Below are 22,368 nucleotides of genomic sequence, written 5' to 3'. Positions count from 1 at the left end.
ACATCAGCTTATTGAAGACGAACTCGACCATATATTCGAGGACGTCAGAGTTGGTGATATCCGCTGAATCATTACGCCGACGTCGCCATCTTTATCAAACTAAACGTTTTATACAGAAATGCCACAATGTTACAGGGCATCGATGTTAGAATTTTCTACTGCTGTGCCCCACTCTTCAGCCGTAATAACCAAACTGAAACATTTTATAATGCTAACTTACTTAGCAAAAAGAAAATGGCGATGCTAAACGGTGGTGACCGCACGAATCGAAAGTTAGTGATATAGATTTTTTATCTTTCCATTGAGAGGCACTCACGTTCATTTAATATCACAGCGAAAGAACGAGTCAGTATTTCTGTCCTGTGACCTAATGCCAAGTTTGATACAATCGAAGGTGTCAGCATTAAGCAATATTCTGATTTCAGCCTTCTGCAGAGGTAAGCAGTTAACGATGAGTTCTTTGAAAAACTTTTTTCTGACAAAGGACATATAAAAATATTTTTTCTTTTTTCAAATTCTAAATGAATAGGTGGATATTGCACCGCACGATAAGATTGTCACACAACAAAAAATATGATGCGGAATAAAGATTCGGCCTAACAACCGACGAAAAAGCTTCGATGAGACGTAAACTTTTCTCATAGCAAAAATGTGGCACATTAACTGTGATCCACAAGGTAGCTTTGTGATTATGCAGGCCTCTACTGTCATCCGAATACTGTCTGACAGTTACCATATTGATTTCAACGTTGAATATAATTCGAATGGAAGAAAAGCCAAATCGATGATGCCTTTTTTCGTTCAAATCACTTAGCTGCAACGGCCCATGGCTTTATTTACACTTGAGATTGAACTTTGAACTTCGAGCTGAGAGTTTATACCGTTGCATCTCAAGGTTATCCGCTTCAAATTTCGAAATAAGCATTAATAATCAGCCATTAATGAATTAAATGTAACCATAACCATCTCGTAGACAAGAAATAGTGACATGATTTAATATCACCTTTATAAAGTGATAACCATTTCCTGTTGGCGTAGTGATTTCGACAACCTGACTCTCTATGAGACTGCGTAGAAGGCCTCTAGTTAGAAGCAAAACAAAACAACGCTCGCTCGTGTGCTCCCCGATGTTTGCCATATCTAAAATAAAGAAGAAAAGTCTTTAATAAACCAAATAACAATGAAAACATATTTGTATTGAAAACTGTAACTGAATAAGGGCGAAGTTTTTCATTTAGGCTAACCGTTGTCGTACAACACTTATATACATATCGGCAACTAGTAACACTGTGTCCTCCTTCGGATCAGCCAAATGGATGGCAAAAAAGTGTCAGCGTTTACAAAGATCTTCCCCAGGATACCCATAAGGCACCTCCTGTTATTGTCATGACTAATTCGACGGCAATGGTTAGCACCATTTCTATGGGCACATATTTCTAAATTAGCACTCAGTTACGAGAAGGCTAAGACGGTGGCAACAGGAAAAAGACCAGCGCAAGGTCCTGAAGTTAATGATGGCAAAGGCTAGACGCTTATTCGCTGCCTAGCTAAATGACATAACAGTAATAATAAAGTCAAGGTCGTAGCGCGAATCCAGGGATTCGTGATAGCTATTATACAAATTGCAGCGACTTGCTCAGTTTGTCTATCTATATATCTACAGACACATTTTGTGCAAGTTTCACTTATCAGATAACGATACAATACAGCACAACGAGTGATCATTGAAAAACTTAGAAAAGCCGGTTTGACCAACTAAATTAACTTATTTACATACAGCTGGGGGGTATTTATCGTATGATATCTTCGTAGTTGCTTTCACAATCTGTAAGCATCATTTTGTTCTGTTGCTATCCGACGACGTTGCTAGATCGTCTCTGTATTTTTAAATACATCTCTTTTTTTTAACGTGATGCTACTGCTAACGACGAAAAAACTTTCCGTTCAAACCTAACGATGTTAAACTCACAGTAATCATTATTGCTACTCTCTTTCGTCTTCCAGAATTACTGCATATAGTCAATGAAATCGAAAATGCTTTCTATTTAGCTCGTAGCGGTAGTCTTCAATAGGCGATACCTTTCGCGTTATTATTGTTATTGATATGTTGACGGGCGTTTATGAAGACCCGAATGGATAACTGCAGCGCAAAAAATAAATTTTGAACGAAAAGAGCCCTATTGCATAGAAGCTACAAATCGTCTATCAAAAGGCCACCTCCTTGTCAGTTCGCCCCGGCTTAGCGCACTATCCGCCATACCAGCTTCGCGCATTTCTTCATGATTGAAGCAGTGCTAAGAAAGAGTATGAATTTGTCAGCTTTGTCTTCCAGTTCGTGCTAGCAGAGAAAATAATGGACGAACACATAACCGACCACACAAGCTGGGCCCAGCCACCAGCTCTTAGCCTCTATTTAGCTGCCAATGCCAGTTTAGACTTGTATACCTGCCCCATCTATCTCGCTCTCACCCCGGCCCCCATGTCCAATTCCAATGTGCTTCAGTAAGGCAGGACTTGTGCAGCATTTGCTTCAGCCACTATTTTTGTTGGCGGTCCTGTTACTGCCGTCATTGCCGGAGCGGCATCCGTTTGCTAGAAGCAGCATAGTTAGAAGCGAAAGAACGGTTGGTTCGTCGACGCTTGATTCAGCACTACAATCATCTCAAATACAGCAGCACAAGCAGAAGCAACCGGGACCGCAATAGCAGCTGGCGTCGGTTCTTTGCCGTCGGCCGCCAAGGTCCTACCTATAGGAATGGCTGAACGGCCGTTTATATAATAGCAGCAAAAGCAGTTCCAGCGGCAACCAAAGCTCTTTTAGCATCAACAGTGGTGGTTACAGCGCTAACCGAAGAAGTGGCAGTAGCAGCAGCAGCAGATGACAGCAGCTGCAACAACAGCCGAAGCAGAAGTAGCCCGAAGGGGCAAGCGGGCGGCCAACATACAACAACAGTCCGGTAGCAGTTGCTAGGAAATAGGCACCTCACCATTCACGCCATGATCGGCATCACCACTAGCGCACCAACTGATGACTCAACCATACGATCAGCTTATTCAAGCAACTAGCCAGCCAGCGCGCGAACTTGTGAGAGAAGCCGGGGGCTGTGGCCCTTCGCAGTTATTACCTTCTGCGGCTGTTGCTTCCACCTGACTACGTAGCGGCACGCAGTCGCTGTTGTGCGAAAGTCTGCTGTAATCGTTGACGTGGCGGTGTTGAGCAGGATATGATAGACAGCAGGTGGCTTAGTAAAGTACTACCTTACCCTATCCTACTTTACTCAACTTCAATGACGAAGCAGCAAAACTGTTGTCGAGAGCCGATCGCACAAGGTGGACAGTGCGGCATGGACGAGCAGCGGAGTCCCTCCTCGCTGAGCGCGGGTTACTATTTGGTGGTCTAGTAAAGCCGCCGTATTTGTGCGTGTTCTGACCCATACGATGAAATCAGTCAGAGTCCTGGTCAGCCTGCTGCCGACTTAAGTTTGGGTGAAATCTGCACATTTATGCTTGTGTCACCCGGACAAATGTAGCGGCGAGCAAACAAACCGAGAGGCAAGAAGCGAACAACACAACTTCAACTTTTTTATTAACACTAGCCATTGACTGATTGACTACTAATAGAACGGCGGTAACGATTAGCAGCAAATGCAACGGTGCTACTACCGCTGGAAGTTACAGCAACTTACCAAAGCAGCGACATCTACTAAAGCAAAAACCTGTTACTAGGGTATAACTATGCTACGTCTCAACTGTGACGGCTGGCGAACAAACGATAGCTAAGTAGTTCATTTCTACTAGAAGCACGAGGAACAACAATGCTTGTCGCTACCTATTGGAACAATACCCCCAAAGAAATAAAAGGAACACGAAAAAGATTCCTGTGCTGTAAAATATAATAATAGCCTAAAAATGCTATTAGTGTTTCGTTGGGAACGGGGGTTGCATTGATTAGCCTCTTCGTAGGAGAGGGGGACGGGGGTGAAACAAACACCAACGTTTACACAGCAAGGGGTCGGACTTCAGCAGTTTTCTTCAGACCAATAGTAAACGGCAGATGCAAGTAAACGTGTGAGACAAAGGCCGCTGCACTCAAGTGACAATAGAAAATTGAACTTGAATCTTTAACATCCTTTTTTTTTTTACTAAACGCTAACGATTATCATTAACGGAAATAAGAAATAGAAAAAACATAGTGATATGCCATGCGAGTTTCTCTCAGCCGTACGACTATTAGGAACATAGTCGCTCCGTCCAAACAGAGACGGTGTTTTAGACACTAACTACGGAAGCTGAACAAATTGTCATACGAGTAACAAGTCCACTACAGTTTCAGTTATTCTTGGACCTTTGTTTTTGTTCATTACATGTGACCAATACTTCTTAACGCGGCTCTGTTGGCCACACCGCGATCGGTGTTCGCCATCCATCGACAGCTAGCAGCACCGTAAACTTTTGATCCAAGACGGAATTTATCTGTGACACGTTTTTGGCTGGAAACGCTGAGTCGCGGCACCGTGCTAGAGGGTCGCCGTATCTAGCATGTTGTGCAGGGTAAAACGCACAGCGGGCTGGATTATCGTCGTCCGAATGGCTATTTCCCGCTCAAACGGGATACCTGCGGCTCACTCACCCATCACTCCTAACGCGGCTATTGGGCGGCTAAACGACACAAGCGAAACGAACGACTGTGTTATCGAACCTTCGCACTTCTAGGACCCTATTTTTTTCTACTAAGATAATCATTCATTTTTTAGTAAAGTGGTTCTATTACAATTCCGTTTCTCCATCAGGGCCGACTATTAGACAGTCATAGCCGGCTTCAAAAATAGAATGCACTGAATGGCCTGGAACATACTTTTGCGTCCCACACATTAGGCAGATATGGAAACTCAACCGTATTTTTTGTCCTAATTGAATAATATCTCTTGCTGTTAAAGGACGACTTGATCTATGCATGTATGCCTTTTTCCGATAAACTGAAACCTGCTAGCTCTCGGGCGTTTTCAACAGCAGTGAGCTCAAAAGAAAGCTAGTATTACTGTTGCCGCTCTTGATTAAAGCAGAACATGAACTTGCCACTCCATACGTTTTTAAGTTCGAGAAATGGATCAAAGCATAACTTCAAATAGGATATAGGTAAAGCTAGTCGATCCCTACTTCCATTTAAGAGGGATCGAAGTGTTTAGCTTTCACCCCCAATGTTTTGCGGCGTTCATCGTACCTGATCGAGATATCGACGTCGTTGAGTGTCATCTCCTTTCTACTGCATCAGCTGCTTTGTTTGCATAGTTTATCCGCTCGGGACTTCTGTTCGCCTGCCACTATCGATTATAGCGTTCCACAACGACAAATTGTAGGTATCCTCAGAGATAAAGACGATGAGGTCGACGCTTCGTATTCGAAAATGGCGCTATCCACATATACGTACACACACACACACACACATATGTGTATATATAATTCGAAACAATGTATTCTGGTTTCCTCGCTTTTATTCCAGCGACAGTTGATGCATAATCTAGCTGGATATAAAATTTGCTTTTCAGCCACAGCGAGCGCTTTCTTCCATTGTATTTGTTCGATTTTGTTGGCTTGGTATTTTATACTATATATATATATATATATATATATATATATACAGACGATGTGGCGCGTGAGGCCCGGCCCTGAAGCACTTCGACACGTTTCACTATTACTTCTATTACTACTGGCTACAACAGTTACGCGGATTGTCTTCGTTCAAAAGTATTCGGCTTCGTTCCATATTACACACAGCGCACAAAGACACCACTGTGGGGTTGGTTAGCATTCTTGAAAATCTCGGAGGATAGATCTAAGCTGTGCTGGTGATGACGGCAGTCGTTTTTGTCGTGGGAGCGCACCACCAGTTCGTCATCTTCTCCTAGATCCACAACGCTGAAGACCGTTGGCTGCACTGATCTATTCTAGGCACCCCATACGATACCGATGCGACGCTGTCAACTTTACGGGCTGCTCTGAACGGAATTCTCGCACGACGAGCTTCACTCGACGCCGCTAGACGGCGCTGTTGTGGCACTGCCGCAACAGCAGCAGTGGCGACAATGACAGCAACGTTAGTCGGAACGGCGACGGCAACAACATCAATTGTTGCAGTTACTGTTTCATTTCTGAAGTTGGTTGCCGCAAGAGCATTAACTTGGCCGCTTATGCTACTCGCCGTGCCGCTCTGTCGTCACGAAGGCCACCGTTGACTCAAAGGCAACAGTAACTATAACTCACAGACACTAGTTCGCCCTTGCTCGTTGACACATGAAAGCGACTAGCCATCGGCAGGTTGATAACACAACAGGGGAAAGGGCACAGACAGGCGAGTGGCGACTCAAGGTTTTACTAACTGAATAGTTGAGCCTACCTACGCTAACGCTGCAGATTTGCAACGCACTACGCAATAAGTCGCCTATCTGTTCCAAATGGCTGCGACGACTGTTTGTAGCTAGATCAGAGGATGATCTATTACAATTGGGGATCTAGCTTCAGTTTCACACAACTCGAATGGCCGATTAACATACCGTCGCACGAGTGACATCATCACAGGGCACTGGATCGAGAATAAGCTACAGGCGCACCTATAGATCGATTCAGACAGACATGATGTTTCCTTTGCTTCTGATTCACACCCCATTTTGCATGTCCAATTTATCAGAGTTACTACTTATCAGGTGGCTAAGAGTTGCGCGTGCTGAGACAGTAGAGAACAGAGATCCAAGTCGTTACTTCACGCTTTTCCCCGTAGACAAGGTATATTCATGATAAAACCAGGGTTACAGTTAAACGCATGTGTCAGCGGAAACGAACACCATGGCATTGCTTTAATCTGATCCTTAGACAATGCTAAACGATAAAACACTGGTAGATAAATAGTGCAGTAAAGCTGAGGATTATTGAGAGGCAGACTGTCAGCGGAAAACGCCAATCGAAGGTATACCCCAATCGCAACATCAAATGAAATATAAGAATTGAAGTAGCACATGACTGTAAATGGTACATTTGTAGTAGAAATAACAGGTAAAACACAATTTTCAACACAAAGTAGATACGATAAACGAAAGTTTAGTAGGCTATTAAGTAGAGACAGAATGAGGATATTCTGAAGAAATGATCCTTGTAGCATTTTCGAAACACAAACAGATCAAACATTTGTCCAGATTCATGTAACAGATTTTTCTCTTTGACCAACAAATACGCATATATATAGTTAGACATCGATCTTCACGCTTGTTGTGATGTTTTTTCAGAGAACTTTATTGACATAGCGCACCGTTGACATTTAAATAGATACGTGCATTACGCTCTGCATAGTCATGGACCGCCATAGACAATTCCGTGTACCAGAATAATATCATTCATATCGTTTAAAGCTCTGCACTAAACCTCTTTAGCGCCTATTATAGACGGCTTTTTAAGTCAGCTAGCTAGATTGGCAGTGAACAATTGAAAAGAGTCTTTTTTTTTTTTGCAAATTACCTTTAGCTACACTCTTTTTCGAAATAATGTAATTTTTTGAAAATTCGCATAAAGTGTTTTGGTAATTTAATGCTCGGGCTTCAAAGAGCCTTTGCTGATTATCTATTATTAATTATGAACTTGGCACAAAACACCTGGATATTTTAGTTTCAATCTCTAATAAATCCATTTAATAAAGCCCGTACAACTGCACCTTGTTGAGGTGCATTTGTCTGTAATTTTTCGAAAACAAATTGCTTAACGATGATGCGAGAGTCGCTGCGATATTGAAAAGTCGCTTTTACAAGACGCTGACAACATTCTGTTCCCTCTTGTATCGTCCCATTACTCTAACTGACTTTTGTTTACGACCATTCGCACGAAGTATCGCTGTTTCTGCGTCCAAATTCCGTTCTGGACTCGAAATACCTTCCGTCAATTATAGCAGACGAAAAACGAGAAAATATCCTTTTTCCACTTGAAGAAGTCGTACATAAAAACGTTACCGAACGTCTTCCCGTATTACATACATCCCCTATTTTCCTAAACAGAAGCATTTGTAAATAAAGCCTTTTATGTTCTATCTCAGGCGGAATTACATATACGTGTAATCGTCTGTGACAAATGAAGCTTCCCGCTATTTTTGACGTAACATCAGCTGGGCGGCTGATCGAACAAAGGGCATATAAACATCTCTATGTGTTTTGTTGCGTATTTACAATGCCATCTGCGGGCTGATTTAAGAAATAGTAGCCCGTCGTTGGACAAGCTGACTAAGCGACGGTAACATATCTAAACGGACAGATTCCTTAACTCACCATTTTACAAACAGATGCATTTCACCATACGAAGACATCAACTTATATAGCTAATATTTACACATTAATTTAGTTCCAGACTGACTTGGAAACTTACGAGAAGGTGAAGAACAATAACGTAAATTGCTGGACATGCTTTCTGCAATAATCTATCGATATGGAGGTGCCACATCTATAGGTACCTTAACTATAGGTATAAATGCCATGTCCATAAAAAATTTCCATTTGTGTTGTCCCAACTCAACTGACATAACATCAGTTGTCTAATAGGCAATATAACAACAAAAAAACTATTTAAGGATTCACGCACGGTACGATTTGTATAGGTTTAGTTCAAGGGAACCGGCTTGCAGGTGAATGAAGCCGCTTCGACCGGGTCGAGTCAATTTACCCTTTGGGGATACTATCACAGCAGACCTGATAATATAACCCAGCAATTAATATAATAATTGCGAATACGAGATTGTTACATACAGTACGCAAGCACTGATTACGAAGTTGTGCCTTGCGAATTGCGGAAGAAGAAACCCTTAACCCAACAAGGAGCTCAAACTCAGCTGATTTTTGTACGAAAATTCAACGCTAGCAGCACTATATACATGTCGAAAGCAGTTAAAAGGCGCCATTTCTGTGAGCGTTGGTAAGTGCGCGTGTGCGAGGTCTCAATAGCTTGATAAATTCGCTGCACAAAAGCAACGCTGAGTGGTTAAGCAGAGTTTGTGAGAGTTAATTAAATCGCTACGATAAAAACACACGTCCATTTCCCGACTAAAATGGATGAAGTAATGATGCAAAAAGATAAACATTCTACCGACCTTAGTACAGATTTAAATATTTTGTAGGTAGCCCAATCTTATTTATTGCGTTTATAAAAATTACTGGCCGTTCAAATCCCTTTAGGCCGGAACTGTAGGCTCACTCTGAAGAAAATCTTCGGCGATTTGGCTCTTCGAAGCGGCTGTCTGGCGGTTCTTAGCATGATCGTTGCAAACACACTAAGTTATATGAAACCAAAATTACTATCTAAGCATCAACGAAGCCCTCCACTTAACGTAGTGCCATACCTTCTAAGCAGTCCTATCGGTTAGAACAATCACCATGGCTATCATTAGTAAACAATCATATTCGCTTCAACATATTCCAATAGGAAAACTAAACGCAGACCCCCCCCCCCCACGTCATCAAGTTACCGAAACACTTCGACAGCGCGACGTTCGAGCCGTCAATCAATGGGTTTGCTCTAAGCATAAGAGAGATTACATATACGTACATGCAACAAATGATAATATTGTGCCTATTGTCGTTTTTTACTTATTAATAAACCGTCGCTAACTAATTAAGCACAATTATTATACCTTTATTTTACCATAGTTAAATCGAAACATAGCCAGGTAGTCTCGAGTACTGCCACGCCTAAAGCAGCGAGATGATGGCCTTCATTCAGACTCACATATCTAGCTTGCTACATATACAGACGATTCAGTGCATATTTCCAATGCAAATACGGGTCGTGTTTTTAGAAAGAGAAAAAAAAACCTGTAACTAAGCGTTCGTTTCCAGTTATCTAAGTATACACTTTTTTTTTTTTTTAACTATTTTTTATTTAGATAGTCAATACAAAGGACACATACCGAGTTTATTTCGGATGATTAACTTGCAAAGTGGTAACTGGTTTAGTGAGTGCCCTCACGCCGTTGTTGAACGTAGATGAATAGTAAAGATTACAGCGGAAACGTCCAATAAAACAAGATTAACCCGTCGGTCATGTTTAGTTCGCCGCCAGCAGTTTCAAATATATTTCATTTTTAGTTGCCAATTTGCTCATTTTTGACCTGCTAATAAATTCAAGCATAGATCACCTTTAGCTACGTTTAAAACAATGGGCATCGACGTACATACGACGTCTTTCATGCTACTGTGAGAGTCAGATAGATTAGTTCAATTACGATGACTTGTGACATTAACGAATGGATGTACACATGTACATTGTAATTATTCGCTATATATATAGGTGGATAGTCCAAGTTAAGGAGTACTGATTTGCAGATAGGCGCGAATTTGAGAATTTTTATTTGCCTGATTCTTAAAATTGTACATAAGGCCAGAATGAATTCTGCATCAACAACTTCACTTAAGCATGTTAAAACTGTTTTCTTTTTTTGAACTCTTTGGGGAATTTTCAAACTCTTAGTATCTAAACCTTACCAAGGATTTTTCAATTTGCTTCATAACAATCTTCCTCAGATTTTTTAAAGTCGCATAAAAGCTGGCATTCGTGTGGAATATCGATTTCAGGTGGAGGCTTGTCCGGTACGGAAAGAATGGAAAATGGCTGGTCTTCGCTCAAACACAAAAAATGACCCACTGTTGCCGGTTATGTTAAACTTTCTATTCTGTTCCAGAAGGAACTGGTTGTTGTATGATATTAGGGGTAGCTGATGAACGTATGACAAACAGCGTTCCAAAGCTTTCGCCAATTTGAACGCGCCACTTACAATATAAAACTAACTTTTCAGCCGTAGATTCGTCCAAGTTACACCGTCTCGGTGCATGTTTAAGAATAGGAGCAAATAGACCAGTAGCACTTACTAAAGCAAGCTGCAAAATCGTTGTAAAGGGTGCCCCCCCCCCCCTCCCGCTTCCCCCCTCTTTATACACCGCGTCTTCATGCCGTATATTTACGATTCGTTTCCAGTTTGTGACAAAGATCCATGCCCAACATACTCGGCAAAGTCGCTGTTGTCCTCGCGTTTACCTACTAATTCATTAACTACCCCCTTTGCCCGGAAACTCCGAAGACCCCTACCTCTGTGGCATCGATGAGTGTATGTCAAATATAAAACAAATAATAGAATTTTTTTTGTATGTATGATAGATAAAATTCAAGATCATTATTATTCCTTTGGAGGGCGCCTAGACCGTATTTCTCTGAGCTATTTTCTCACAGTCGGTGAATGCTCGTGCGTTCTACGAATGTAGAATCCAATGATGTCCTTTCTCGATTGTAGGAACAGGAACGGCTATGAAAATAGCTAATGTAAAAATAATGGCTATAGGTTTTCTTGATGAAGAAGTTATTTTCCCGGGGACAGGTTTCAGTTACGAAAATTTGTCAAAAATGCGAAGCACAAAGGCCTTATGAATACAAACAAATCAGTTAAATTTTTCTAGCCCATTTAATGGCGTGGCCCATTTTATTTGTCATCGCGGTCATCTATTGTGATATCAGCCTATGATAAGCCGGTTGTATGCAGATAGTGTCACATTCGGATTTCACGTTGCTTTAGTGCTTTTCATGCGATGATTACTCTTCTATGTCGTGTCCTGTACAGGTGATCCCTAAGCGAGGTTTCTGTTGCGTGGACCGCAAATGGCGAAGACCCTGCATTTTTTCAAGAAGAGAGGATGCGAAAAAAAGCTGATTTACGTCCATTAAGGTAGCCTGCGTACACCATCGAACCCAATCGGCTTGCCTGTTCCTTCTGCCTTACATAAATTACGTCGATATCACTAAAATGTATTTCGGGGGGTAGTCTGAAGACAACACTGCGAGCTCCACGTGTTACCAGTGAACTGCTGGGGGGATGCTGACCAATTGGAGAGGAGGCCGTCATGCTGGAAACCACATGCCGCTACTCCACGAAGTTGTAATAACACTAAGCGAGTCAGCTCCTTTGGGTTTTGAAGTGCCACCAAAATGGCCCCCCTAATAATAATCGAATCATCTGGCTGTGAAGCTCGACCCACGCTTGTTTTAATACGTATGTTTTTCGGCGATAAGCGCGTCCGACTCGTCGCTGGATTTCTTTCAAAAACATTTAAGTCCACTGATAAGGACACACGTTACTAATTGTTATAACGTAAAGTTCCATATGGTAAGGGAGTGGGTTACGTATGAAATAAAGCCAATTTCAAAGCAGAGTGTTCAGCTTTCACACTATATCTCGTCTGGGGTGCTATAACAACAATCGCCATATACACATGCAGAAAATGATAACTTCTAGAAACTCCCTCCCTCTATCTAATCATATCGCTTACTGCGGAAACTCTATTAAGAGCTTCCAAATTGAGAATATTGTATACGATCCTGCAATACATATATACCAGCGCTGTGCAATAAATTAGGGATAGCCTGAAAGGGTCGGTGTTCAGTGAATTGGTAACAGTTTATTATGGCAATAATCAACAAAGCATACATGCGAACAGCTCGCGCTGACGCCATAGGCATCTGTCTCCAGCGCAAGAGGCTTTAGAAATATAATCAAAACCGCTGCAACTGCAATAAGGTAAAACATTGTCATATCGTTGAATTGTAAACGAAAAAAGCAGCAAAACGACCTGCCGTAATAGACACAATGGACTATTAAGTGCTGCTGGTTCATTCGCGTTCAACTGGAAGGCAACTCCGCAACAGCAATCACAGTAGCAGCAGTCGACAGGGGCCGCTACGGAACGGACGTCACGGTGGGTTCGAGGCATCTTCAACTAAGTTGCGATAATTACATATAACGGGGGGACGGTCAGAACTATTTAGTGGAAGAACACCAGGATGGCATCAGCAACAGCGTTCGAACATAGCCCCATCGTAAAACAAACTGCAATAAAGAGCAACGCTTTGCTGTCGCTTCTTTCTCAGCTCTATTTCTGAGATATATATGTAACGGCTTACATACAAACTATCCGTTAGTTACTGATGGGGGGCTGAAGTAGATCTTCCTATATGGCATAGCGCACATCAAGCTAACAGTTTGATTTGCTTTCAATTTGGAAACCGTTGTTTTTGTCCTATTGAATACTTTTTTTTGCTTTGGCATTTCTACTTAGTCTCATGTAAACAAATCCTCGAAATCACCTATTTTTAGATGTAACATCAAGGATTTGCCTCACTTAAAGTGGGTCATGCTGGACTAGTGTAGGGTTTCTCCAACAGACTCATGAGACGGCATGGAAGCCATACAAGCGACTATTAATCTTAATAATAATATATTATTTTATGAAATTCCTAATTTTTTCAAGTAGTAACGTTTGGTAATAGTTTGATTTTTGAACCAGCGTGGCCCAATGTTTGTTAGTTGTGGCCACCAAAACGACAGGCTCAAAGAAAAGCTCATTAACCATCCAGATTACGCCGCCTCGTTAGGATAGAATACTGATTATCTCTCTCTCTCTCTCTCTCTCTCGCTCTATATATATATATATATATATGTATATATATATGTATATATATATATATATATATATGTATGTGTAGGTAGGCAGATTCACCTTGACTGATTTATGTAATAAGATTCTATTGGAGTGGTGTAAATTAGTTTGGATACTTTTATAAAAAAGTTAATATTATTCCATAAACTTTGGATAATATTTTGCTCAAGCTTGGGAATTTTACTTTTTGCTTTTACTCATCTATTGGTACTAGTTTATGATTAGTCTTATAGTTGTTATTTATACCAACCTAATGTTAGTTCTCATTCACTTTGATATCTACGATGTAAAGTTTAACACTAAACGGTATATCAGCGAATATATGATAAATATTCAGACTAAAAAAAGCCGTAATAGTCTACTCATTGCGAACGTAACAAATCGCCGGAGTGGTCAGCTGGTCGGACTAAGTTTCCAGATTTTTTCGGCTAAGCGTGACTCTCCTTCAAGTTGTAGTGGTGGCGCTTATCTGAGCGACCCTGATAGTTGGCACAAGAACTAGTCTTGTACACGGCCTTCGGAGAAAAACTTCCACTGTCCTTTCAGCAAAATATTTTCTGATTACTCAAAATCATCGTCCCACGATCCGTTCATGAATATTGGTAAATGACGCAACTTACATAGGTAGTCTGTGTTCCTATGATTATTGCTACAATGACCCAATGTCCACATATCGATCATTTTTGTCAAACTTGCACAAAAGGCAATTTACTTTTAATGTCCTTACACATAATAAACATCTCTAACGCATAATACACAAAGCCGTCATCTGTGGCTACCGAACTTTGTTACCACCGGTTGTGATCATGCGGGGGAGGTCAAAACGTCCTTAGATTTACGTAGCTACTGCTTAGTGGCAGGCGATACCATGATTAGTAGCTTTCTGATTCTTCTGGGTGGAAATGAAGCGTTCAACTTGACGAATTTCTAGTCAATGGTAAGAAAAATAAGTTGACATACAGAAGTGTTAAACAACGAAAATTAGCTGTAGGAGTACGAGGTTTTGTTTAAGGTCGATTATAAGAAGTTCTTTGCAACAATCCATTCGGATTTATGGATTAGCTTATTCTTAAAGTTGTAATCTATCAGTGCCGGTATTTACAACAAACGAATATAATAAATATATAGTATGAAAATAAATTTAAATATTTAACGGAAACAGGGCTAGTTTTATTTAACTGTGAAAGCATTGTGCATATGCTAAAAATCCAGTTCAAAATCTTAGGACTCGGTATCTAAAGTGATATTCGCCGCCTTTAACGAATTCTATTTTTATCGAAGGATTCTAAGACTTTCCTAGACTCGTCTCTCTCTCGGTAGCTGGATAGGAAGCTTATTCATAGGCTTACAATCCGACAACGGAACGTTAACAACTAAATGGGTTGTAGCTTTGGGTCGATTTATATGCAGCAGTAAATTCCTGGAGTCCCATTACTTCTATCAGCTCTTGGTTTAGATCCCTCTGTTTGTCTGCTATTTGTCTTCTCTCGGTCACCGCTGCAAACGGCCGAGTGGTTCGCGATTAGAAACATTCTGCACCAACGGGCTTCGTCGACAGTGAGGCAGTCATACAACTATACCACATCGAACGACAGTTACCGAGATTCTGCTTCGGTGTGAGTGGGACAGGTTCTTCCGAGCTACACGCGACTTTATGCCACAAGCGTACTTTGTGTCACGCGAGATAGCGCTATCCCACCGAATGTATATACGTGACAAAGAAAGGAGAATGGATAAGGTAAGCATTCCTGCGGGACATCCACACTAGATAGGTTCGGGGACACCCGGGAACTGAGTTGAAAAGCAGCTGAAAATCTTTCGAAAGGACAACGAGAGAAAGAGAAAGGGTCTTTTGGGCTGGGCCGGAGGAGACAGCACAATGTAGACCACACCCCAGGCGTTCCAACGCTTCGCCACTAGTAGATTCGAAATACATTTAGGGCAATATCTGCCGCCGACTATGGAGACTTACATATAAGTGTTACTGGTATCTGATGCTCTCCCAAAGGTTGGGGAGGGGCCAGCAGGGTATCTTCGGTGCACCAACGACGAATCGGTGGCTACTATCTTATAAGGGACTTGGAATCTAGAAGACAAAACCGTATGCTCGAACCTCTATGAAACTCACAACCGAAACGGTGAATATTGGTGTGACGCCTTCTCGGAACAGCTAAATAATTAAAAAGATTGTTACTGATGCATGGTTTACTGCTGTTGTGAAGAAGCAACAAATTCAAATAATATGCAATTAATCGCCTCGGTGTCCATTTTCCGATAACAAAAGAGTGGAACAGCAAAGATATCTATTATTAGAGAATTTTTTGCCAGCTAATTGTAAGTGAATCAAGGCTATCAGTAACTGGCCAAAATAAAAAGGTTTTCCAACGTATGGTCAGCAGACACTTCCATCTAACGCGTACTTTAGTCCTTTCCGGCAGCGGCGATTCCAAGTGTGCAGCAAGTATCGTAAGACGTGAGAAGGGTCGATTAGATGGATCGACTCGGGCATGTGAGACTCACCGCCTCCCGTGCATGGACCACACCAAACGCCGCTTGCTCGTTCCCCCTACATACCCCCCAACGCGCATACTGCTTAACCCTTTCCTGGTCCCTATCCGACAATCGATTCAATACACTTAGTTAAGAACGAACTCACGTACGATTTCTAGAGAAAAAATTGTCATCAGATTCTACGATGATGACATAAATGAGGAGGGAATGAAAACGATTTTTCGACGAATTACATATGAAAAGAAGGTAATAACATAAATGAATGTACGCTGAGCCGAGCACAGACACGACGATTGACACAGTATAAAAAGAAGTACGAAAATTAGAGTAGTTTTCAATTATTTATAAACATTAGAGCAGGGAGGCTGATTAGCGTGGTTCGGGCAGAACTCCTAGCAAAGCTTATCTACTTCTCGGCAATTGCATTCAACAGTTGCACTATATGCTAAACTTTCTACGGGACAAGACAACAAAAAAGACTTAAGTGATTGCAAATTACAACTTAAAAAGGATAACGGATAATAGTACCTACTGATCATAGAATTAACTACAGTGTTATACATACCAGTTGAATTGGGTTCGCAGTATTAGGGGTACGAAAGATGGGAGAATAGGCATTGTAATGGGCGTGGAGGCAACAGACGCTAGTAGGCGTCGCCATAGATATCCAGTTCAAAGGACGATGACGGATCGGTATAGAACAAGGATCGGGTTTTATAAAAATTGCGAAATAAACATCACACCTGAAATTAGGCAAACAACAATAAAAAGACAGAGCAGAAAACCAGCGGGCTCAAAAACGACACGAGGTAAGAAGCAACAGTAACAAAAACAGGAAAAAATCAAATAAACACTGAGTAGTTTCTAGAATAATTCTCATGTTGGAAAAGAGCTCTTCTATTACGAAAACGAGCTCTAGCAAGGGATACAACTGCGCGCGCTGTTTTACCTCTACAGAGAAACAATTGCTGAATCAACGAAAACGCCGTACGGACATGGCCGTCCATTCAGTCGCATTGAAGTGTTCCCGAAAATCGGATGCGGAACGAGAAACGAGAGTGAAATTCGTCTTCACAACGGAAGTTTTTCGCGCGTTATTGTTATTATCCAGCGGTAATCGAGGCTTCTCAATGCCTGTGGTTCCACTTAGAAAACTAGAGATGAACAGTTTCTACTTTGTCGTCGGTAGTTATCGGTTGTGGAAATAATAGAACGTAGCAAGATACACACCAAGCCACCACAGAGTGTGTCCGCGTCCGGATCGCCTTACTGGGACGTCTGTACACAATTTTTAGGCCAAGAGTAACACGAAAAGTAACGACAGATAAGGCGGCTGCTGCTGTCTGCTCTTTTAATCTAACGCTTTGCCCTTTTGTGTTCAACAGTTACATGTAACTGTATCACTAGGCTAGGAGAGAGAAAATTGAATTAACACTATATTCATTAATTCGATTTTGTCCGTGAATGTGGTTTTTTAGTTCCTAGTTACAATAGAGATCTCGGTATTCAATTCATTCGACGGAAACAATGCGCTACTGTTTTACTATTTGTTCTTTTAACCTGGCAACAGATGCTGTTGTAAATATTGCACCTGACCAGGTGGCCGAATGATGACGCTCCTGAAAATAACTACACGTTGCCCAAGATGTTGAAAAGAAACAAATCAAACGATGCATCGGGTACCTGGTAATATCCCACTGTTGTGTTTTTTCATCACAGATACAAACATATGTGGTAAATTAGAAATTATCATTAACATACTCGTAATTTGTATGTAAGCTACATCCGTTCCTATTTGAAACGTGGCACAACGTTAATCAATATGTTGATGCTAGTAATATACAACAACTGAGTGCTGTTTTTAAGTTTTCATTCAACAAGCCGTACATACACGCATATTGCCGTGATGGTCTTGTTACTCAAAGGGCACGGCTTTTGCATATGCTAAAGGCAGCAAAGGACTTGTGCTAGTTCTATGTGACAGGCTCAAACCATGGACCGAGGACGTATTAATTATGAATGGCAAAATGTAAGGCAAAATCCTTACTGCTCTATGATTTGAATGAGTAGGGATATATTAAGATTTCAGTTATGATATTTTTTACTATCACTACTGACATTACTAGCTTGATTGATTTTTTGAATGGCGATCGTCGCCAAAAAAGAGTGGGAACCGCATCTAGGGAAATTTCTTAAAAGGGTTGCGATATCAGACACAACCGGGTTCTTTTATTACCATATATATATATATATATATATATATATATATATATATATATCCTTGCACAGACAGAGGGCCAGTTTGTACATGCAGAATTATATAGTTCCTATTTTTCTAACGGAAAAACCTAAAATAGCAATTACACTTCTCAAGGATTTTCATAAGACTGTTTTTCGTAGCTTCTTTTTATAATAATAATCATCCGTAATATGATTTAGAGGTGATGACTATATGTGTGCGTAAACTTTTTCGTATGCATTGGTCTTATACACAGGGAAATCGGGTTGGGTCTATATCAGAAAAAATAATATTGGTGTTTAGGTATAACAGAGTTAATCAACGTAAAAGGGCATTAACTTTGGGGCTCACCGGTAAAAAGACAATCCTACAAACTATTTCCCAGATCGACTCATCGTTAACGCCATTATCAGATTAGGACAAAAAGAGCGACATCAAACATTTGTTTAAAACAATTATTAATTAAATCTTCTATGCCGCTTCACATCTCACGAAACAACGCAGGCTAAGACCTTCTCCATTCTAAGCGACTATAAAGCCATTACCCAAATCTTTTCTGTATAGTTATACATACATAGTGTTGAAAAGATCTCCTTGTAAATCATCCCTCATGACAAGGCAAAAGCTTGCAGGGTCCGCGCATGTTTAGTGAGCATGAGTATCATCAACAGAGCGAGAGAAGCGCCAGCCAAATTGCAGGCCTGATGGTCCACCCAAACAATTTGTCCTAACTCTCAATATCCCCACTTGTTCATTGAGAATATTTAAACTGTTCACTACCTCAGATCATTTGCGCTACCAGAGCTTGTGCTGTTACTCCCGCTGCAGCAGCGATAACAAAGAAGTAAAAGTAGACCTACGATCAATCAACCATACTATAGACCTTACCGTACAGTACCGCTTTTGGTAAGTATCTGGCTGATTCAGCCATCAAGGCGTACCCGTTGAATGAAAGTACCTTTTGTTCAGAAAGATTTTGCCAGCTTCAGAGTACGAAAACAGCTCTGTGTTTCGTTCTGCCCGGATGAATCGTCTGGTGTCACGTGCTCCATCGTCTGATACGTTGGAGCCTGCTATTCAACGGCAGCAGTGAAAAGGACAGACGGTGAATGGAAGTGAGAAAAACATACAGAAAGCTACGGGAGTACCATCCCAACGTTACCAGTCGGCTAAGGCTGATCCGTGACGTTCCCGCCTCAACGAGTTAGATCGCAACGCATTCTTTAACAAAGCGTGACCATGTAAAGTACGCTGCGAGAGTAACTCTCCTGCTGCTTGACAAGCGTTTCGGGTCGATCGACATGCAGTTTCGTGCCATATGGGACAGTGACCATTGCCCATACGTGTAACGGGCAGCAAAGCGATCAAAGCTGTCTGATAACAAAAAGTAGCCAATGAACCTAGGCGAAGTAACCACACACTCAGAAACATCTCTATATTTCGCATTTTACGTCCGGTAGCGGCGTTAGGCATTCCATCAAACGGCTGGCTCTCAATACAAAACGAAGTCTGTCTGTTTATGCCTGGATTCGAACCTGGACCACAACGTCTTCCTAATATTAGCAGGAAAATACGTTACCCACTAAAAAATCACATCCTTCCAAGATCTAACCGACACAGATTATTGCGGTCGAGCTTTTTGATTATCGACTGAATCATGTGTACCAATTGTAACGATAACCTACTTGGAATATTTATGGTAGAAACGAATCCAAAATCTAACCCAAGCCGCAAATTTAGCAATATCTCAACTCAGTATTCCATTATATCTATATACCAATTAGCTGTCATAGATTACTTAACGGGTGCGTGTTTTTTCCCTTACAAAGGCTGCGAGTCAATCACTCATCAGATATACGGTGTCTCTACGCATCATACACGCTGTTTTCTAGATATGATTAGCCTATTCCCCAAATAACTGCTCAATACTAAGTTTACCATGTCCATCTGCTCATCACTATGTTAGAGGGCACTATCAGTAAACACTATATATATATATAGCGAGTTCTGTCAGAAATTCATTGTTCAACCTATACCTTAACGTACCTATTTAAACATACTATCACGTAACTACTTCGCTGATGAACAGCAACTGCAGCGATCACTTCGCGATCCTGTTGTTACTTTTACGTGCGTACCACATTTGTTCCAATCACTCGGTTGACCTCCACATTCAGTTTCGATGTGTTTAGTTGGATTGTTCGCCATATATAGCCTAATCAAAATTCAGTCGGGCAGCAAAGTGGGGCAACCAGATTTAACTAATCGACCGCGCGCAGCAGTGAAGAGGGCATCTTCACAAGTAGTGTACTACAGCAACGGTTATTTTTTTTTTGATCGTTGTCTTCGTTTTGTGACTGCTATAGCATCTGGCCGCTGCGTTTGTCCGCTGCCAACGTTATATTCTGCAAGCTCCGCATTTGTTCGCGCTATTAGAAACGCCCAAAACACAACGAACGAGACAAGACCAGGTTTGCAAGCGGATCAGACAAGTTATCATGACATTAGCGACCAGGACCATCTAAAAGATGAAAGAATGTTTTGGCTGACTATGAGCAACTTAATGAATTTGTAATTAGTGTCATTCTTTGCTTCACTCAATCGCGTATCTTTTTCTGATTACAACCTCAGAACAGACCATAATGCTGGGCAAGCTTCGAGATACTTCTGTCTCATTCAGAGACTCAATGTTATGCCACATCAGTTTTAAGTATAGTTCAGTGTCTATGAGGAATAGTTGCTTAAAAATAATATATTTTTTTTACTTCTGCATGCATTTGCATATTATGAATTATCGCCATTAACTATAAGTGTCCGATCCAGCTTAAAACAATATGTACGCACCGTAAATTCCAAAGATGTCTTTTGAGAATCTAAAGATTTCTTTTTGTCAATATATATTTCGAACGATTTGTATGAATTATCGCCGTGAAATAAGCCTCGATCAAGGACCGATTGAACCGACCATGGTAGACTGCTCTGGTTAAGTTGCTGAGTCACGGTTGCTATCAATCGTGATGGATGGCCGGCCTGTTAGCATTCATAAATGATACATTTTAAGATCGAAATAAATATGGTAAAGGTTACGCTAAATCCATTCTCTATAATTGCCTGCGGTATATAAAACGGAGGATCATCATTCAAGCACGCTCGCTACACCATAGATATCGGTGTTAAATTAGCCACCGAATTGAATAGAATTGAATGTACACAAGCGTCCAGACACAAAGCTGGCCTTTGTTTATATTGAATAAGTACTAAATAGAAAATCGGACACCTTTCCTTCAGGAGCAATGGCAGATGAAGCTATAGGACACAAGCAAACAGTGATTATTTAGGGCACAACAATGCGCCACGTCGTAGAAGAGTTTTTGATAATCATGACAATTTTAGCATAATGGGCTTTAAAAAAAACGACAAAAAATGCCATGCCTTTCTGCAAGAGCTTAAAAATAGCATCCCAATGCAAAATTGACTCTTTAAGACTTGTCCTGCTAACCCTTTCCTGAAGATCCGGAACATTTCCTTTCACCTCATGTTTAGCCGGCATCGTCCACTAGACCGCTCATTAGGATCATTTTAACCACCGCCTTCATCATCATGATCATCGGCTCCATCGTCGAGTCATAGCAAATCCCTAATAAATATTTATGCTCCGCCCAATTCCCACTCATAGTTTTTCCTCGTTCGGACTACGAACTTTAACGAGCCAGCTGTTCTTAGTTGAGACATCGATTTTCCAAGATAACAGAGGGGTGGGCAGAGCATCCAAGTAGATGCTTCATCACAATACTGTTTCACTTCTACAAACACCACACCCACTTTCCTCGCTGCAACTTGCTGCCATAAGAAGAGAACTCCCCTGATGAGCGCCACTACAGGTGCGTGCGTGTGTATCTTTATGCTCATGTACTTATGTACATTTAATACCATGTATGAAAAAGAATATGTAGGTCCTGCTAGCAGAACAGCACGAGTAAGGGTGCAAAATCAATATTAGAATTGTATCGCTTTAAGGACGCTATATATCATGCTTACGATGGCAGAGGCTAATATTATAGAAGGTAATAGTGATGCTTAATATTATCATCTGCTATGTATTTATTCATG

The 22,368-nt window shown here is 41.2% G+C and overlaps 1 protein-coding gene across 7 annotated transcripts in view; it reads right to left on the bottom strand.

Annotated features, from left to right (window-relative positions):
- LOC111253931 (ecotropic viral integration site 5 ortholog-like) overlaps positions 1-22,368 on the bottom strand; it is a 70,070-nt gene that overhangs the window by 28,865 nt on the left and 18,837 nt on the right. For 4 of the 7 annotated variants that reach the window (XR_015319414.1, XM_022814190.2, XM_086977821.1 and 1 more), the window contains exon 2: positions 16,585-16,762. The exons of 1 other annotated variant lie outside the window; for it this stretch is intronic. Coding sequence is in view for 5 of the 6 variants with exons in the window: in XM_022814190.2 (XP_022669925.1) it covers positions 16,585-16,637 (53 nt within the window). In the remaining variant the exon portion in view is untranslated. Of the gene's footprint in view, positions 1-5,221; positions 6,310-16,584; positions 16,763-22,368 lie in introns of those variants that run through there. 2 more of the 7 variants (XM_086977820.1, XM_022814209.2) reach the window with 2 other exon arrangements.

This window comes from Varroa destructor, unplaced genomic scaffold, assembly GCF_002443255.2.
Source record: "Varroa destructor unplaced genomic scaffold, Vdes_3.0 BEIS01000001.1, whole genome shotgun sequence".
NCBI lineage: Eukaryota > Metazoa > Arthropoda > Arachnida > Mesostigmata > Varroidae > Varroa > Varroa destructor.
The sequence above is the reverse complement of the archived record's forward strand: the minus strand, read 5'-3'. Positions and strand labels throughout refer to the sequence as shown.